We start from the raw sequence: 21,199 nt of genomic DNA, 5'->3' as shown, positions 1-21,199 counted from the left end.
CAGTTTCCAACAAAAGTGATGTGAAGTTGCTTTAGGGGGGTGGGGCAAGGACAGCAATGAGAAGGGAGCAGTGATTTCCAGAAATGAGTGTGTGAAATGAAAACATTTGCTGAATTCTTTAGACTTAGTTAAATCTGGAAATGGATGTCAAAATAAGGAGTAAGCCACATACTAACAAGTTTTGAGTGTCAATTTTACACCACCCTTGTCAGGCTCATCAGCAGCCTTTACCAGGCACACAGAAAGGTGATGGCTCTGCCGAGAGCTACTGACAAGCCTCTGACGAGAGGTTCCAGGAACATGGATAAGCTGTGCACTGTCACGCTGCACTACTTAGGTTTCCTCTCTGGCTGTTTTTATTTTGTTACACATTTAATTAAGAGCCTTCCCAGCAGTTATGTGGAGTCCTGATTCTAAAAGGCAGTTACAGAGCCCTCCTCCCCCACCGTGCCACCTGACAGCTGCTTCTTCCTGCACACCCTTCTCCAGAGCATCACTGGCCTTGCCCATCCAAATCAGCCATCTAGTTTCTTCAGGAAACTGTGTTGCTTTGAATTCAATTTTGTTTAGCTATGAGTGTTTACTTCATAGCTTCCAGGGGTTTGTTTGTTTCCTCTACAAAAGGGAGCAATCACCTCCTACCAGAGACACTGGCTAGGAGGACCAAATGAAGTAAGGTTATAGGCTCATTATAACTTGGTTTCCTTCACTACTCATCTCATCTTCAACATTACCAAGTTTCTTCTGAAGATGGATGCAAAGCAGTATCCTGCATCATCAACCCCTGTCCTGGGCCCACTGTGGTGCAATATAGTGCAGGGTTCAAGGGCTGCATTACAGACACAGGACAGAGTAGGCCGAAATCAAAGATGACACCAGCCTCTGAAATTGCCTCTCCAGCTCATGGAGGAGACCGACTCCAAGCTTAGGAGGCTCAATCAGATGTCTCTTACCTTATAAACAGGAAAATTTTCATATACAGATGTATATACATACTATCCCAGTTACAGCAGAAGATTGTGAAATGCAGGCATATGGAAGCAGAAAGAGAAAAACACTAGAAAGTAGGAATCCTAGAGAAGCTACCCAGAAGAACTGGGCCTCTGGAGTGGGTCAAACACACTTTTCCTGAGCCATGAGAGCCCCAAACTCTGTGTATCAGCCGGAGTCCTGCCTCAGTCTAAACAGCTTCTCCTGGGCTGCAGAGCTCCACGTTAAGACTCTCCAGCCTTCAAGGACTCAAAGCTGTGCAAGATACCACAAACAAAAACTGCTTTCCCTTCCTTGTTGTCTACAGACTCCTCTAATTCATGTCTGCTTCCAGTTCCAGTCGATATAATCGCCTGACAAGTGAGCATCATATGAGAGGACAGAGACCCTCTGGAGCAACCCAAAGGATGTGGCAGATGAGATACATGTGTGCTGGGGCTTGTTTTTCCTTCTGGCTCCTCTACAGGGCACCTTGATGTCCTGTGTCCAAAGGGCATGTAAAGGAGACAGGTGAGGAGATAAGGCCTGATCTGGTCACTCCTCACCTCCCACTCTCCCCCACTCAACACACTTGCTGCTGCTTCAGCCACAAAGAACATAGCAGTATTGATCTTATCAATTCTTAGCAAACAGTGCCCCCTCCCCCACCCGCCTTTAGTTCCCTGGGGTATGTCTGAAGTCAGGTAACCATGAGGACAAGCAAGATGCAGCAGTGTCAACCCAGCAAAGGAGCCAGTTCTGTCTTCTACAACCAGGACAGAATCAGGAGACACAACAGGAAAAACAGTAGGTATAAAAGAGAAGAAGCTGGTGATTTGAACAGCTTCCTAGAAGCAGTCCTCCCTCATCCTTCCAGGCTTTTTAACTGGTCTTGTCTGCCAGACAAAATGGTAACTAGTCAAGGGCCAGGATTGCAGAATCAAGTTGCTTGGGTCCAAATCCTGATTATGTGTCTCTTTAGGCAAGTTACTTCACCTCTTTGCCTAAATTTCCTCAGCTATAAAATAAAATGAGAATAGTACTTGCTTTATAAGATTGGTAAATGAGTTATTATTTCTAAAACACTTTGAACAGTAAATACTATAAATATGGTTAAAAAAATTTTCCCCAGAGGCCAAAGTTTGGCCTAGTGGTAGAGACTAGCATGCACAAAGACCCAGGTTCGATTCCTCAGTACCACATACATAGAAAAAAGCCGAAAGTCGAGCTGAGGCTCAAGTGGTAGAGCTCTAGCCTTGAGAAAGACCAAGGCAGTGCTCAGGCCCTGAGTTCAAGCCAGGACTGGCAAAAAAAAAAAAAAAAAAATCCCAGACCCTCTTTAAATGCTTGCTTCCAAGACAATAACATATAGCCCAGCAATTAGAAGGACTGTCATGAGCAGCAAGATTAGGCAAATGCAATCTAGGCAGAGCTCTCTCTGTCTGTCCCCACTCTAACCTCAAGAGACAAAAGGCAGAGCTCCCAGCCCTCTTCTAAACCTGGCAATCTCAAAGATCCAGAAATCTATCCAAAAGTTGTTCTGTATTAAACATTTACACCCCCATAAGGCAAGATTCCAAGCCCTGGCAGCAAAGGAGCTCTTTTCATACTCACATGACTTTCAAGTCCCAGTCTCCACAGGTAACAAAAATTGACTTGACGTTTGGATCTAAGAGGCCTTCCTTTGCCATCCATTCATCGACCCTCTGAAAAGTACACAAGAATAGATGAGATTTTCCTGTTTTTCCCTGAGCCTATGCAGAGCAACAACAATGAAATAAAGATAAGCTGCTTGTAAACAGATCAGGAGAAAAATTATAATCCTATTCAACCATAGCTCTACTCTGTACTCTTAACCTCTTGGAGAATGATCCCTCACAGAAGATTCCAGGAGCCCAAGTGTGGTGGGAGAGGGAGCCCCTACACTTCCCTTGGTCTGGCGGCCTGCTTCAGATCCCAGCAGGTTACTACAAACACCCTGCAGTGATATGATATGGTTGGTCCTTAGTCAACGGCATATCCAGCACAGACACAGGTTATCCTGTATGAGAATTGTGCAGGATGCCCCAAGCAGGGACTCCAGTCCATAGCCTATTCACTCATTTAACCCTTCCAACAATTCTTACTAAACAAATTTGTGAATGTGGTTATCCACCACATGAAGGTGAATAACCCCTCTTCAGAGGAGGCCTCTTTGCTGCAGTGGAATGCCACACTGGCAAGTGGATTGCATGGCCTTTCCAGCAGCAGTTTTGTATTTCTCCTTTTCCTGGTTGCAGATTCAGATTCAGCAAAATATTTGAAAAAAATATTTGAAGGTGGAGATTAATTCCTTATGCAAGGAAATAAACTGTTCCGAATCACACCTTGTGTCTCTTTTTCCCCTTCATCTCTCTGACTGGTTTTATTTGCACTCACACTGAAAATACAAATGCTAAAATCAGTATCTAACAAGAGAATTATCATAAAGAATTCATGAAGCACTGCCTATTTTTCAGAAGATCCCAGGCATGAGGAAGCAGTGCAAACGATCACATCACCACTTCTACTCACGCAGGAGGATTATTTTTTAAGTCTATATCACATAGTAGTTAAAAATTCAGGATTGAAAGTCAGACACATCTGGGCTCCAATCCTTAGCTCTTCCTTATCTTGCCTGTGTCATTGATGGGAAGTCATTTAAAAGTCATTTAACCCCTCTGAACCTCAGTTTCCTTCATATACAAAACAGTAGGATGAAAAAAAAAAAAAACAGTAGGATGGCAAACCTTATAAAGTTGTTCTGAGAATTAAATGTGATGATGTGTTAAGTGCTTAGCACAAAACAGACAATAGGCTGAAAAGGGAAGAAAGGCAATCATCGTAACAACACAACAAAGAAGTCCTCTAGGTCCTCTACAGGACCTAAAGGAAGAAGTGGCTACTACTGACAGAAGCAGACATACGGAAATGAGTACTTGATGAGTAATTACCTGTTTAACATCTGCCTCCCCAGTCACACCATTAGCATCCTGAATTCCAAAGCTCTGCTTCAATCACTAATTTTATCCCTTAACCCAGCACAGCATCTATTCAGTGGATATTTGCTGCCAAGTGTGGTGGAACACTTCTGTAATCTCAGCAATAAGGAAGCCAGAATGAGAATGTCAGGTTCAAGGCCAGCCTAGATTATATTAGCAAGATCCTGTCTCAAAAACATGGTTTGAAGGGCTGGGAATGTGGTTTAGTGAGAGAGTGCTTGCCTACCATGCATGAAACCCTGGGTTCAATTCCTCAGTTCCACATAAACAGAAAAGGCCAGAAGTGGTGTTGTGGCCCAACTGGTAGAGTGATAGCTTTGAGCAAAAGAAACTCAGGACAGGGCCCAAGGACTGGCAAAAAAAAAAGGGGGGGGGGGGGGTTGAAAAAGTTATTTGCTGCCAGGCACCAACGGCTCACACCTCTAAGCTAGCTACTCAGGAAACTGGAGTCCAGAGGGAATCTGACCAAGTGTGAGGCACTGAGTCCAAAGCTATTTTCTGACTGACTGAGAACATGAACAGGTAAAAGTTTAGTATAAGCAAAATTCACAGCACACGAAAAGAAGGGGCAGAATCAGGTACAGTGGCTCAAACTTATAATCATAATTACTTAGGAAGCAAAGATTGAGGGGTTACAGTTAATCAGCCCAGGTAAAAAGGTTCCCTAGATTACATCACAATCAATGACAAGGCACCTTGGCATGTACCTGTCATGGAAGCACAAGCAGGAGGACTGCAGCTCAGGGTGGCCTGGGCAAGATTACCGTGAAAATAACCAATGCAAAAAGGGGCTGAATGCATGGATAAAGTAGGAGAGTACGAAGTGCTGAGTACTGAAGGAAAAAGAAATAGACAAAAGGCAGAGGTACTGCTAGATGCATTTCTCTTTGAGTCTGATGTTTTAAGGAGAAGCCCATGCTGAGGAAGTCCCTCAGGGATAGGAGTGAATCTCTCCTCAAAAGCAATGGGAAGCCAGGTGGGTCACACCTATAATCCTAGCTACTTAGAAGGCTGAGTTCTGAGGATCGTGGTTAGAAGGCAGCCTGGGCAGGAAAGTTCATGAGACTGTTATCTCCAATAAACTATCCAGAAGAAGCCAGAAGGGGCACTGTGTCTCAGTGGTACAGCACTAGCCTTCAACACAAAGAAGTTCAGGGGCAGTGCCCAGGCCCTGAGTTCAAGCCCCAGGGCTGGCAAAAACAGCAACAATGGGACTAGGAGGTATTTATCTCTTCCCAATCTACAATAGCTGTCCTAACCCTAATTGTGACCCAATCAGAAGCTGACAAGAGCCTACAATAGGAAAGCTGACAAGGACACTACATCCAGTACATTCTTCATAGAGTAAGCCTAAACCTGCCTCTCAGACCTGCTTCTTCATAAGGGGCCCATGAGAAGCACCCAACACTCAGTCCCTCGGACAGGATTCTTGGGTAAGGGGCTCTTTGGACCCTCCTGCCCTACTTCCACCGTCTACCCACCTCCCACACAGACATGCCCTGCCACTCCTCCAGATGCTCACCTTCCTTTTGTTCACTGATAAGAGCCAAGCTCTGGGTCTTAAAAATAAAGTACCTAATGAAATCCACAGGCTTTTTCTTCTTTCCCTTCCCCCTACCAAGCAGGCCTACTTGGGGAGGGGGGAACTTTTCCCCCCTCTGAACATCTCAGCTGGGAGGGATGAGAGTGAAGCTGATGCCAAGCATAGCCCTTTCTTATTCCCTTGGGCTAGAGCACAAGAAGCAGCATCTTAACCTTTTCCAGCTCCCTGAGGAGAACATCCTAGAAGTGTGGTCTCTGCCAAGGGTTTTAAAGTCTTTAATTTGATTTTCCTCACATAGGCAATTGTTGTAATTATTCTGATTAGGAATCATTACCCAGTGCAGCCTCTACACCCGACAGGCACAATGCATCCAGCAGCAGGCTGCGGTGGGGCCGGCAGCCTCAGCGCAGCTCCTAGAGGAGCTGACAGCAAACAAAAGCCATCGATGGGGAGTTCTGGGTGAGTTAATGAAGTGCTCACATGCCAACACTAAAAGCTAAACAAAAACACCTCCAGTCCCTGGGGCTAGTCCCACCACACCACAGCTCAGCTCTCCTCTGCCCCTGCCCACCCAACACAGGCTGCACAGAACTCTAACAGAGGGCTATGAGCCAGGCATGGTGGGGACCCTTTGCCTGACTCCTGGCAGCACTCGGACATCTTGTCAGTAATTCCTGACGGGAACAGCTGGAGATGACAGATCAATGGTTCAATACTCTCAACAGCATGTCACTGATGTGACAGCAAATGTTATTCTAATCAAGCCATAATCATAGTCAAATTACATGGCTACGTCCTTAGGAGGGGAGGGAGGAAAGGCAGCAGGAAGAAGTCAGAGGTCAGGAATGAAAGGTCATTCAACCTACCTCCAGCACTTGCTGCAGGCTTGGCTGACCATCCACCATGGCTTGAATAATCCCAGTGAGCTGAAAAGAAAGACAAACAGTCTTTGGGTGGAAAACTGTAACAGAGAGACTTAAAGCTGGTTTGGTTCCTTTTCTTTCTCTTCTTCTACTGTAAAGGGCTCTGGCTTGGCATTGCTTCAGGCTGAGAACCAGATTAGGAGACTTGGGGGAAAAAAAGTCCCATAACACAAATAGGCGTCACCCACAAAAACTTGCCCTAAGATTTAGCTATGCGTACATACACTGACCACAAGGTTATGTCCCAACCTGATTCAGCTTTTATTTGGGGTGGGGGGGGATTTTATGACTTTTATATTCAACAGGCTCAATTCAGTTCCATGCCTCACAGAAGTTTCTGTGAAACTTGAAGAGTATTTGTTATATAGGACGGGCACATTGGGTTCCAGGTTTCTCCCTTCTCTGAGTCTCATTGTCCAATCACTCTGCCACAGTCACTGTAAAACCAGGAAAGCCCCACGCACAGTCAGCTGCTTTTATCCTGTACACCTGAGTCCTTGATAACAAGCTAGTCAAGCAGAAAAGAGTCACCTATGATGGGATGTGGAAACTGAGACAAAATGTGCAAAATCTGGCCCACAGGCCTAGGCTCTCGGTTCAATCTAGGTCCAGATGAGCTTATTATTTTGTTTTGTTTTGAGGTAAAACCAGCCCTTAAGTACAGAGTAGGGACAGATTTCCTAAAAATGATCTGAGGAATGAGGATCCCCTTGTCTTGGACATCAACTAGAAATCACTATGCCCAACATATCCTGGGCCACTTCCACAAAGAGTGGTGTCTCCGGCTTGCTTGGAAACAACTTTTTTGTTGAAGTGGGGAGAAGGGGTTTAAAAATCCAATTAAACTATAATTACTCTTAATGAATACCAAATACCCAACTCACAGAAACTGCCAGCTCTAAGAGGGGAGGTTATTTTCTCATAGTGACTTACATGGAATGGTAATACACACCTTTTAGGGAAGAAATTTTCATTTTAAGAACGCTGAGTTCCTCTAGGTGGGTTTCTGTAGTTCATCAAGTCATTATTAGGTGGTATTTTAAGGAAGTGTAAGGACACAGCCACTCTATTTTATATTCCAGAAACTGTTTTTATATTAATCTGTATTTTAATTGGGTAACAGCTGCTGCCTACAGACTTCCCATGGTCTAAAAGGAAAATAAATTAGAAAGATTAACTACACTGTTGTTTCGCAAAGCTTTAACCCACAGCATGCCCACCCGGCTGGCACCTCTACACCCTTTGCTTGCTTGGGAGACTGAAGAATTGCCCAGCAGAGGGAGGGCCTGAGTCAAAGAGAAGAAAAGGTTGGTCTGCTGCAGAATGATGGGGGATGGGGAAGGAGGTTTGAGGGATGAGGAACTGCCCTGGGCCAGAGATTTTAATCTTGAAGAACAAAGGATTTCTCCCTTTATTCACAGAGATCCTATTATGTGTTATGCCCTATTTTAGGATCCAGAAATGTACAGAGAACATTAAAAAAGAAAAAAGAAAAACTGTCTCTGGAATTTGCATTCATCTTAACAGTCCCCTTTTATGCCCAGTACAGCTAGTACCTAGAGCCTGTCTACCATCCAGAGCCACACACTAAACAGGCAGGTAATTGCCTTGCAGTTTGTCTCAGGCACAAAGGGACCAAAGAGAGTCAAGAGAAAACTAATATCTAACTCTTGGTCCACTGTCCAGATTACATCTCTCCAAGAAAAAAGTTACTTCTTACCTATGCCAAGGTATGAAATGAAAAGAGCGAAAGAAAAAAGGCACCACTGCTGTCCATGCTAGCCTACATCTTTCTCACTATGTTCTTCTAGATTACAGAGCTGTGGCTAGGGTCAGGACTACTGTAGAAAAGAGGGACTACAGTCATTCTTACTTTTTGGAAAGTTCTAGGGTTTGAATGTCAGTCATGCGTCAAATCTGAAATTCCTTGGGCAAGGTCAGACCTGCTCCTCCTAGCTCTCACTGAAAGTAATTCATACAACACTAAAGGGCTTCAAAAAAAAAAAAAAAAAAGTCTTCCTCACACACAGAACCAAAAATATCAGTACCAAAAACCCTCCCTCTTTGCAAATAGAGGTTTTGTCATCACCTATGTGTATCCAACAAGTACCTGCCTTGGGCCAGGAAAACCATGGTATAAATGAGGAACTCACTACACTTCGTAGTTCAAAGGGTACAGTGCTTACCTAGTATACATGAGTTCCATCGTCAGCACCACAAGAAACACCTTCACTAACACCTAAAAGGAAAACTAGGAGGTTGCTCAGATGTCCTACTGTAGACATCCTCACCACATAGACTTCTCCCCACCTAGGGCTGTGGCTCCAGCATCCTGGGCTCTTACAGATGTCTAGGGTCAGCATCATCAGCCTGGAAGTTGGTGAATGAGATCCACTCCTACCCTTTCTTTGCTTCCCAGAAAACATGCATTTTTACTGGTAGTCCAACCAGTCATGACTCTCCACTGAGTTCCTGAAGGATTTGAACTCAACCCATTAATATAGAGAGGCCCGAGCAGTCGTTCAGGTAGGTACAGTCTTGTAAGGAAAGATCTGACGCCCAGTGAAGGGGTGAGGGGATTGCTGGAAGGATATGAACTCATCCATTCAAGAATGAACAACTTCTTACCAGTTCTCCCAATGAACTGGATGAAGAGAGGTAAAATTTAGAAGTGCTTACACCTGATACTAACAACATGTAAGACATATAAGAAGCAGTGAATGAGAGACAATTATGTAAAATTAATAGTGGAAGTTCTATCCTAGGACTAACTTAAATCCTCCATGCTACATATTAATCCTGTTCCCACTTGGGTTAATATATATTTGTAAAAAGCTTTTACATTCTCACAATGAAAAGTACTAGAGCAAAGCCAAGTATTATTAAGCTGAGAACCAGAGCTCACAGGCTAAACAGGGCTCAGAGACCTTAACCACTTAAAAGCAGGAGAGGTGAGAGGAAGAATTAATGTATATTCCGTGGCTCCTTTCACTGAGGGATTCAGATTAACTCTCACCTCACCAGATTCTGAAACCACAGAGAGGCTTTTGACCCTGACTGATAACATGGCTGCTTCCTGAGATCTCCTACCCACACAAGGGGCTTTGTCCAGGGATGAGCCACTTTCATCATAAACACTGCCAACTACAAGAAGCAACCCAGGAAATTCAGTGCCAATAGCATGTCAGCATCCAGCGATTTCTCCTTTCACAGTTTATCTTCAACACAATCGTATTCTGACACCAAGACAGTTTGTTGATTACATAAGCACTTGTCTCTGGTGTGCAATCTGATAATCAGACCCACTGTTTCTTTTCAGACAAAGAGACCAATAAACCTCACTCTTTCTAAGTACAGGTGCAAGACAAAGCCCTTTACTGACATGTAGTAAAATGAGTATTTTTCTAGTTTTTTCATGGTAACAACAATCTCCAAATATAACCAAAACAAAACAAACCACCACACACAGTCAGGGATTAGATAACAGCTCAGCTGTTACTAACAAAAATACAATGAGTTGGAGGAAATGTTGGAGGTCATAGGTAGAAGAGGCTCCAAAGAAAATGAAACTTACCTCATCCCTATTTCTTTTGGAATTATATCTCTAAGCAAGCTATCGCTTGGAACTAAGAAAGAACTTCAAGAAGACTAAGAACACATGTCTTAGAAGAATAAGAGTCTTAGCAAATGGAATACAGATTCATTCAAGCCAGGCACAGGTGGCTCAAATCTATAAACCTAGGTACTCAGGAGGCTCAAATCAGGAAGATCACAGTTCAAGGCCATCCAAGGGAAAACAGTTCATAAAGCCTCATTTTAACAGAAAAAGCTGGGTGTGGTGGGACAAGTCTGTCATCCCAGCTACAGTAATCCTAGGCTAAAAGTGAGATGCTATCTCAAAAATGGCCAGAGCAAAAAGGGTTGGAGGTATATAAAGCTCAAGTAGCTAAGGCCTACCTAACATGTATAAAGCCCTTAGTTCAAACTCCAGTATCACAAATAAATAAATAAATAAATAAATAAATAAATAAATAAATAAATAAAACTCACTAGACCAGGAGTGTGGCCTAGTGGTAGAGTGCTTGCCTAATGGTAGAGTGCTTGCCTAGCATGCATGAAGCCCAGAGTTTGATTCCTTGCTCAAGTGGTAGAACACTAGCCTTGAGAAAGTCCAAGACAGTGACCAGGACCTAAGTTTAAGCCCCAGGACTGGCATAAATAAATAAATAAATAAATACTAACTCATGAAGGCAGAATCCTCCTTCCTTCTATCCAGCACTGAACCCATTCCTTTCTCCACACAAGCATGTGTATACATATTCATGCACATGTCCATGCACACACATGCAGACTTAAGATTTTTAAGAACTTCTTGGGCACTAAAGAGAAAATCTTGGGGTCAGGAGTGTGGCCTAGCAGGACAGTGCCTGCCTAACATGAACAAAATCCTAGGTTTGGTTCCTCAGTACCACATACAGAGAAAACACCAGAAGTAGTACTGTGGCTCACGTGGTAGAGTGCTAGCCATGAGAATGCTCAAGGACAGTGCCCAGGCCCTGCAATCAAGTGCAGGACTGGCAAGAGAGAGAGAGGAAAAACAAAAAATCTTGCCAGAAGCGCTGATTAGGTGCTCTTCTGGAGGTTTGGAGTTGTTGCTTATAATTAATAATAATAAAACATTTTCTCTGGCTAGAGTGATCTCCACCACTAGCCCCATAACAGCTACTACTAGTCTTAGGCTGATAGGCACCATTCCCGGTCCATGCCTCTCTGTGATCTCGTTCCATCTGTATGGAGACAGGGCAATGTTTAGGTAATCTGGAGTTTTCCAAAAAAATCTTACTCAGAAGAGCAAGTACAGTTGCTTTTGGGAATGAATAACACCTTGATAATATTCATTCATATAATGAGCATGCTTCAAGAGATTACTGGGTACCAGACCATAAAGATGGGGCAGTTGGATCAGGTCTAGTTTCTTCCCTCAAGGAGCTCGTGATCTAATAGGGAGATAAGTATTTAGCTAAAGTAAAATGTCTAACTAGTACCATGTTGAAGTAAGCACAAGCCAAGGTGGGGATCAGGGAAAGCTTCCCAAGAAAAGTAACCCTAAGTACAGTCCCAGAGAACAAGATGAAATGGAGTAGAATAATGGGATCTGTGTATAGGGAGAGTAACCATTATGTACAAGAATAGATTGTAAGAACACAGCCTTTGGAGTGGGGGAGCAAGAAATGAAGGAGGGAAATATGAGGATGTCAAATGTCGAATTCTGGAAGCCCAAAACAGAATGGTTGACTCAATGTCTGCAGCACAATCATATCTTCATGTTCATAACAGGGCTCATAACAAGACCCCAATAACTACTACTGACTCCAAGTGTTCTTGAAACTATCTGTGAAGAAGTAACTTTTCCTCACAGTTTCATAATCTTTCTTCCCTTTTGCTCAAAAAGCAACAGCAGCACAGCAGCATTCTTGCTCTGAAAGCAATTCTTTTTCCAATACCCTGAAATACCTACTCTGTGTAGAGCCATGTTCCCATAGCACTTTGAGCCATTCCTAAGCAAACTTTCTAAAACTTGGCTCGGGTGTCCATGCCAGGCAATCTTGTTTCATAGAAGATGAAGAGGACAAGAGAGTCTACTGCCATATCACCCTGGACAGGCCCAATCTCATCTGACCTTATAAATTCAACAAGATCAGGCCTGATCAATACTTGAATAAAAGAAGGACAAAAGGACATTAGACTTTTAGGCCACTGGAAGATCTGGGTAACTGCCTGGAAGGTTTGGGTAACTGTTCAGTGTAACTTTCCTGTAAGGAATGACATCTCTATCACAATTAAAATGGTGAATTTTCAAAAGGTGTCCAAGGACAAATTAACATACCTGGTTAAGAGAGAAAGGGAATGTTAGGAAAGAAAAATAAGGAACACCTCAACATTATTAGTTGGAACAAAAGAGCCTAGCAGATAGGTATCCACAACAAAAGGCCCACTGGCCAGACAGCAAGCACTGGCATTCAGTCCAGGATCAGCATGTGAGACCTGGCACCTGGACTTTGTCTGCCTCCGAGCCCATTGAGCTGCCCACTTGTGCCAAAGAATCCCTTCCCCAGCCTGCTCTACATGACAGAGATGTTTAGAATTACTCAATAGGAGGAGATGTTTAGGATTACTCAATAGGAGGAAATAGGTAGAAAATAGGTCTCTAAATAAATGAAGTCTCTAATGTAGCTCATCTTCAAATTTTTAAAAGATTCCAAAAATACCCATGTTTTTCCATCATCTCTACTCAACCCATGATCACAGAATTAACAACCTGACATTGCAGAGGGAAAAATAGCTATAGAAAGCTTCTCTACAGGGGCCGGGAGTTTGGCCTAGTGGCTAAAGTGCTTGCCTAGCATGCATGAAGACCCAGGTTCGATTCCTCGGTACCACATACATACAAAAAAGCCAGAAGTGCTGCTGAGGCTCAAGTGGTAGAACTCTAGCCTTGAGAAAGTCCAAGGACAGTGCTCAGGCCCTGAGCTCAAGCCCAGGACTGGCAAAAAAAAAAAAAAAAAAAAAAAAAAAAAAGCTTCTCTACATCCTGGGAGTAAGATTCTCAAGGGATCCTCTTCTCCAGCAGGCACCAAAATCTGTTAGTTCCAGTTTCTCAAAATGGACCCTTTCTAACCTATACAATGGGTCCGTTCCAACCTGCTAACCAGAAGGCCAAGTATCACAATAGAATGGGTAAGGACATTTCCATCTTAGCTAGCCTTTCATCCCTTCCACATACTATATGCCACACAGGATCAGTTTATTCAAGGAAAGAGTAACGTTGAGAAAGCTAAGAAAGCATAAATATAACATTTCCTGAAATCATCACCTCTTGCCAATGAAACCTAAGGGGAATGGAACTGAACCCCAGAGGCACCTGACTCAAAGTGCCCAGTCACCAGGAAAGGTAGAGATGAAATATAAGGAAAATTTTGGGGAAGTGTGGAGCAGATTTTGCCACTATTGCTTGTCCCTGGGCCCCAGCAGTCACAGTTGCAAAAGTTAAGAGCCTGTGATTCTTCACAGACTAATGTTTACTTGAAAAGCCAATTGGTAGGCCCAAAGTACATTTGTCTTAATCCTTGATCAGACCTAAGCTTTCCCTAAGTAGTCTGTACAGAACAATAATGATCCCAAAGCTCTTCTCCCAGCAACCCTTGCTGTCCACATCCAGGGTCCTTACCTCTGTACAGAAGGGGGTAAGCTGTGGATGGACTACAGGCTGGACATACATGTGAAAGGTAGATTCAATCTCCATGGTCCGGCCATTTAGCTTCAGGATAGGGAACTCAATGATTTCCTAAAAATGCCAAGACACAGAAAAGAAAGTAAGTTATTTTGGTCAACCATTTCAAGTAATAACTCTAATTTCAGAAAGGATCAGTATTTAAGCTCATTACTCCTTCAGGCCAAGCCCAAAATTGGGAAAGAAAGCACCAGCCCAGTTGTAAATCTAACTCTCCAACCCTCCAGGCTGCTAATGGGCTCATGGGCTCTAGGGCTAAGAAATCCTCCCCACCTACCATTTCCAGGAAAAGGAAGAAACATAATAATCTGCCTTAGTTTCCTTAACAGTCTTCTAGCAGAGACTTGAGTTGCTAAAAAAAAGAGGCCCTCTTTCCTCTTGCCCAGGTCCCTGTCCCAGACTGAATCTGGATCTCCAGCCACATAGACAACCAGTCATTAGAGTAGTACATACATTTTCTTATAAGAAATTTTTAAAAAAATAGTATCTTCATTAGTTCTTCTGGGAAAAAAAATAAGATGAATAACAAAGCCAAAAGAGATACTAAAAAAGAAAATAGAACACAAGGAGATAGTGTCTCCTTTTTTTCAGGCAATACACACTCTTCCTCACCTCCCCTCCCTCCCCGCCCAATCACTTAGCCAGCCCTTCCCAGTCCACTGGAACGTAATGGAAGAGAAGGAGGAGGAGTGACAATTTGTTTGGTGTCTCTAAGATTAATTTGTCTCTGTTATTTAATAGAGATGCACGGCACCAAGGTCCTGGTGTGCAAACAGGCTTGCAGAACACTGGCTGTGCAGCACGCCTCATACATCGCTCCTGGGAAGGGAGGGATGCACCAGAGGGGGGAGAGGGCAGAAGAGAGCACGCACATACTAGAGAGAAGAGGGAAAACAGGGAGAGAGAATAAAAAAAATATTGCTTTTTAATATTCAAAAACAGTTTGCAAAATTTAATCAAAGCAGAGGAAAAGCTAACATTTTTACCACTTTGACATTTTTATTAGCGCTTTCATAAATTTTTAAAACATGAATGGAATTAGTTTACAACACACACACACAAAAACTGCCCTGAAAACATCTGGAAGAGACAAATAGGAAATAATAAAAAAAATAAATAAATAAAAACAAAAATCCTTTGAGTAAAATTAGCATGTGGAGAAAGAAAAGGGGCTTTATCCACTCACATCCCCGCAGTCAGCTCCAGTGACATCCCTACCCAAGGACCCCTAGTCTAGAGAGGCCCCTTCCAGCATCACCAAAATCAAGGCACATTGGTTCTCTTTAGAGACTGTCCAGAGAAGTAACAGCAGCTTATGACACCAGATTGCACTCAGGAAATGGGTGGGTGGGAAAACAGAGGTTGTCAATCTCCTTGTCCCAGGAAACCCACATATCCTCCCCTCCAAAACATACCTCTACTATTGAACTTATTTTTCAAGCATCTATTTCAAGCCAATACACAACAGCAGGGAGGCAAACCAAATCACGGCATTCAGATTCATGCCAGAGAAATTCAAAGGTTCTGGTTGTCTGGGCTTCCTGGGCTGATCCCCAAAGATGAGGAAGCTAACAGGAGTTTATTGCTAGACCCAGAAAGGGCAAAATGGCTGCAAGAATGAAGCAGAGAAGAGACCAAGAGGAGGCCCAGGCTGCTTGCTTAGAGCAGGTGATCTCTCCCCTCCCAATTCCAACTGAGGGCGATACTTGTTTCCCAAATAACTAGGGCTTCTGTTTCCTTAAACCATCCAAAGCAGACCAAGGAAATGGAGTTTTTCTCTGAAAACAAATTTGAGCACTTGCATACACATTTTAGCCCCATGAAAAATCAACTATTCAACGTTTCTGAGAGCTAACTCTGGTACAGTTGAGTCAGGCTGCCCTAACTCCCTAATTGCTGGTAAATCCTTCCTCTCACTAAGAAAAGCACTTTCCCCCAATAGAAAGAGTTCCTTTAGCCTTGTGAGTTTGGATGCTCTGGCATCTAAGGAAACAAAATGGCCAGAGCCTCACTAACAATGTTAGCTAGGCCCACAATGAAATTTAACCTGTGACACAACTGTACTTTTCATTTAAACTTTCATTTGGAGAGAAGCAGTGTTTGGAGTCCTGCAGTTTGTCCTGCTAATAAAGACAAGTGTTGGGACCTTTAAAGATGCCATTCATCTTTGGCTTTTATTTAATTCAATTTTCTTAAGCCCATGATACATTATGAAATTAGGAGTTGACATTCCTCTGGAAACAAAAGTATCTATCAAATATAAATAGGAAAAAACCCTCTATTACAAAAAATTTATGACTTAAAGTTGATCTCTTTCCACTTTTTTACAAGCACATGGTTTGTTTTAGATAAGTGAAATGTTATTATAGATCTGGAATTCCATTAGTATTTATTATAAAATAGTAAGCACTTCACCTCCCACTCTGACCAGCACCAAAGCCAGCATCCCTGGTGGTTTCTCTAAAACTGTTGGTCTTGGGGGTTTCTCCATTGAAGCTTAGTATCAAGCTCTCCTGCTGCGGATTCCTTATACTCAGGGAAATGGAACCAATCTCAAACCCAGTGTCATCTTTCTACAGACAAAGAACAAGCCCACTATAGCTCCATATCCCTTCCCCCTCCCCAAAAGCATCAATCCCTGAAACATCTAGGTCCAACACATCAAATTGGGCCCATTATGACATACTTCTCTGATGTTGCTAACCCATTGGCCAGTCCTACTCAAGAATAAAAAGAGGGACTTTCATGAGCCAGTCTCACAACCTGATTTTGCAGGATAGAAGCAATTCCTCATTGGCATTAAGAATTATTATAACAATAGGCCTAAACATTCATTCTGGATACATCCACTAAAGATGCACAAGAAGAGCTTTTAGGCTTTTTGTTCTGACTCTGAACAGTCAGAACAGAAAGGACCTCACTTAGGTACATTTTCTGATTTTATCCTATGAATCTTAGGAGCTAGGCCATGTCGTCATCATCATCATATCATGCACCGATACTATCAAACACCTATTGATTATTAGGCAGGAGCTAGGTATAGATGCAAAGATAAATACAAGATGTGGCATTCCTCTCTGAGATTCTGAGTCAAGACAAAGGGTAGAGAACAATTAGTCTCCAATACTCTCAACAACATTTGAAGAAGGTTGTGTGTGCGTGTGTGTGCATACATGCACGTGTGCGCCCGTGCCAGTACTAGAGCTTGAATTTGGATGTTGTCCTTTATCTTTTCTGTTCAAGGTTGTCACTGTTACCACTTGAACCATCATTCTACTTTCAACTTTTCGCTGGTTAACTGGAGATAGGAGTCTCACAGACTTTCCTGCCAAGTCTGGCTTTGAACCACAACTCTCAGATCTCAGTTTCCTAAGTAGCTAGGATTATAGGCATGGGCCAACAGTACCAGACAGAAGTATCTTATTTCTTACATTTATTGTTTATTCTGTCAAAAGACATTGTACTAAGTGCTAATAGGATCTCAATCCTCCAAATACTTCATTAGGTGGGAATCATTACTATCCCTACTTCACAATAAACTAAGGCCCAAGAAGTTAAGACCACTTGCTTACAGCTATACTTCTAATAAGGATGAAGGCAAAACTAGAAATAAGAAATAAAGAGACTTAGCTTTCAAAGCCAACAGGGTAAAAAAAAAAGGGGGGGGGGGGAGTCGGTCTGTTATCTCCTAGAAAAAGGTCACTCTTAAATCATAAAAAGTCCTAGAGGAGCCAGGCACAGGGGCTCACACCTGTAATACTAACTCCTCACGAGGCTAAGATTTGAGGATCAAGGTTCAAAGACAGCCTGAGCACTAAAACCCATAAGACTTTTATCTCTAATCAACCACTAGAAAACCAGAAGTGGCACTATGGCTCACAGGGCAGGGTGGTAGCCTTGAGCTGAAGAGCTCAGGGACAGCACCCAGCCCCAGAGTTCAAGCCCCACAACTGACAAAAAAAAAAAAAAAAAAAAAAAAAGTCCTAGAGGTCTGTTACTGAAAAGCTTACAGTTACAGGTGCAGTAGCACAGATGGTACTGTTACAAGCTCCAGAATGGCAGGACTCTCTAGGATCTCTGCTACTTCACTCCCATTTTGAGTTTCCCTCTTTCAACTTTTGTTAAGCATACAGATGAAGAAGCTATGGGACAGATAGAGAATATATGTCTGGATCTAGAGCTAGACAAGGTGGCGTACACCTGCAATTCAGCACTTGAGAGGTAAAGGCAGGAGGACTGAAAGTTCAGGAGTAGCTGGACTACATAGAGACACTGTCTCAAATGAAAATAAAACACTGCTTTCAGAGGACTTTCAACAAGTTCAGGGAGTTAATCTAAGATGACAAAGAGAATATATAGCAGAGTCAGGTTCATGTCTACATACATAGCATTCCAGAGTACATTCTATCAGATTTGTTCACTCTCATGCCTTTAAGTGGTTTTCTTCCTCAACAGCAAGAGTCCCACCAAATCCCAGTTTTAACTAGCCTGAACAACTAAACTGTTTGTGTGGGAACACATAGTTCTGGAAATACAGGACCTTTCAGTATTAAAATTGCAAAGGTTGGCCCGGAGGTTTGGCCTAGTGGTTAAAGTGCTTGCCTAGCATGCATGAAGACCCAGGTTCGATTCCTCAGTACCACATACATAGAAAAAAGCCGGAAGTTGTGCTGAGGCTCAAGTGGTAGAGCTCTAGCCTTGAGAAAGTCCAAGGACAGTGCTCAGGCCCTGAGCTCAAGCTCAGGACTGGCAAAAATAAATAAATAAATAAATAAATAAATAAACAAACAAACAAACAAATAAATAAATAAAATTGCAAAGGTTATCCTATAACCATTCATAAACTACATTATTACATTGTCCAGGAGGCTGATCTGCTGATGGTGGATGGGAAATAGCCACCACTAAAAGCAAAAACCCCAAAATTCAGTTTGCCAAAATATCCAGGGTTCTAAACCTGGATATGCCAACTTAAACTGGCTGCCAGTGGCTCACCTCTGTAATCCTAGCTACTCAGGAGGCTGAGATCTGAGGACTGCAGTTCAAAGCCAGCCCTGGCACAAAAAGTTAGTGAGACTCTCATCACCAATTAACCAAGGTTGGTAGAGCACTATCCTTCAGCTGAAGAGCTCAAAGACAGCACCCAGGCCCAGAGTTCAAGGCCCACAACCAAAAAAAATAAATAAAAATGATCAACTGCAACTATGTTATTCTTGAGGATAGAGAAGGCCAGAGAAATAAAAAGTAAGTACTAAACCCTCATTTGCCTTATCTTTTTAAGTGAATTGGAGCAGACAGGTTTTGGTTTTATTTGTATTACTAGAGATTGAACTCTGTGTCTTGTATTCTACCTCTTAAAAACTCCTCTTCCCCAGCTGTTTTCCCTTTTAAGTTTGTTTCTCAAATAGGGTCTTGCATTAACTCTGCCTGGACTGTATTCAAATTGAGATCCTCCTAAATCCCCCTCCTGAGTGGCTGAAATTACAGACAGGAACCACAACACTTGGCTTCAGAAGTTTTAGATATAGTTGCTATAAATTTATTTATCCAGGAAACAATGATTTCTCAGGTAACCTGAGAAACAAGAGCATTTCAAATGAAATTTCAAACTTACTATCAGCCGATATTATAAGAAATAAATGTGTAGATATTTTTCAGGGTATTCAAACTCCTTTCAACTAAATTGTCCACAGTGTGATAAGATTGGATAAGAAGATAAAAACAACAGAAATTTTAAAACAGAAAAGACAGGTTGGACTGCTGAAATTTGTGGCAGTGGTTAATCACCTAGCAGTCTAGCCCATTTTTTCAAAGAACAGGTTCTCCTCTGCCTGAGCTGATGTTTCTGTGGTCCTATATAAAAGAATGAGCAGGCCTATTTTCCATGGTTTGCCTCAATCTAAGAAATACCTGACATTCCCTCAAGTTGGGGACAATCAAATTAATATATCCTTTCTTACCAGTCCCCCAAAGAAAATTCCAAAAAGGATGTGTCCCTTTACTACAGGGCTGATAAAATCCAAAAATAATACCACACCACATGGCAAGCACATGAGGTTTAAGTCAAATACTTCCTTTAGGATAAAGTGCTAGGCAAGGGCAGGCCTTTCTCCAAAGGATCAAGGAGCCTCGTGGCCACAGAGAAGAAGGAAAGTGAGGTTTGCATTGGGCAGTGGGGCATAATTTGCTTAACAATTTCTCTCTTGGAAAAAAAGCATTTTATGCACAAGGAGCTTATTTCTTAAACAAACACTCGTGGTTTTGATTTACACCACAGCCTGCTCCTAAATAATTTATGGCGGGTTAAATTTATTGCCGGGCCCTGGCTGGCTGCAAATTCGAATTGCCAAATAATTAGATTTTAGGGCAAAGCTTATAAATTACCCGTCGATTTGTCCGGACTTGTTTGTCAGTTGCTTTGTGCTTCAGGTCATCTTTGGCATTTGGCTGTTTGGGTTTTAATTGCTGATTTACACTTTGACAGATGAGAGCTGATGTTCAAAGTTTCAGGACAAGGAAGGGTAAAAAATCAGAGCTTTAAAAGGCTGATTTTTCACCTACATGTCCCCCTCCACCCATCTGTACAGACCCTGAAGCAATTAAAATGTAGAAAAGAGGCTGAAAACAGACAATGTTATTCATTATTTGAAGTGCGAGTAGAGTGAAATTATAATTTACCTTTACTAAAATCTGACACATACACACATTCGCACAATACCAGTAAGGGAAGGAAATCAAGTCTTTACTATACCCTCACCCACAGTGCATGCATTAGGATCTCCTCATACTCACCTAACTCTGAAATTGTTCCACTTAGACAATCCTATATACTTGATTGTAAATAATTTCAGATATTACCAGCCTTTATGAAGCTGACCCTTCAGGGCAGCAAACAATCAGATTATTTCTCTATAGCTGTATATATATATATATATATATATATATATATATATATATATATATTTGTCATGTAATTGATTTAAACAAATATCAGATTGTGTGTGTGCAGAAGAGGTCCCCCTGAGGTAGTACTAAGGATGAGCATAAAGTACAGAAAGGTACTAAGCCCAACTTACATTCCAATGGGGGAAACAAGTCATTCTGGGTAAGTGCCACGGCTCTAACCTATGTAAACAAAGGTCCAGAAGACACTCTCTTTATTCTCAGAGACATAGGTTTTACCTCCCAGCCACCTGCTATAATCCAAAAGCCTATTCTGAGGCCATAGATCAGAATATTTGTTGTAATTCTACTAATAAGTGCTAGCACATATAACTACTCCATGTTAGGCACTATTCTGAACACTTACATTAATTGATCTTATCCTCCCATGAGTCCTAGAATGTTCATACTATTTCTAACTACATTATACCAGTAAGCAATTACTAAGCAATTAAAAGTAACTTGACCAAAGTCAAGACCTACTTGGGCAAAAAGTGTTCTGGCCAGGCAA

At 42.3% G+C, this 21,199-nt stretch overlaps 1 protein-coding gene across 8 annotated transcripts in view; it reads right to left on the bottom strand.

Moving 5' to 3' along the window:
• Eri3 (ERI1 exoribonuclease family member 3) overlaps nucleotides 1–21,199 on the bottom strand; it is a 140,536-nt gene that overhangs the window by 92,345 nt on the left and 26,992 nt on the right. For all 8 annotated transcript variants that reach the window (XM_090335014.1, XM_090335016.1, XM_090335009.1 and 5 more), the window contains 3 exons: nucleotides 13,684–13,800; nucleotides 6,399–6,458; nucleotides 2,584–2,675 (listed from right to left, as the gene is read on the bottom strand). In XM_090335014.1, coding sequence (XP_090191140.1) covers nucleotides 2,584–2,675; nucleotides 6,399–6,458; nucleotides 13,684–13,800 — 269 coding nt within the window. The remainder of the gene's footprint in view (nucleotides 1–2,583; nucleotides 2,676–6,398; nucleotides 6,459–13,683; nucleotides 13,801–21,199) is intronic.

This window comes from Megascapheus bottae, chromosome 6, assembly GCF_031878675.1.
Source record: "Megascapheus bottae isolate mThoBot1 chromosome 6, mThoBot2.hap1, whole genome shotgun sequence".
Classification (NCBI taxonomy): Eukaryota; Metazoa; Chordata; class Mammalia; order Rodentia; family Geomyidae; genus Megascapheus; species Megascapheus bottae.
Note: the sequence above shows the minus strand (reverse complement) of the source record. Positions and strands in the feature narration are given on the sequence as shown.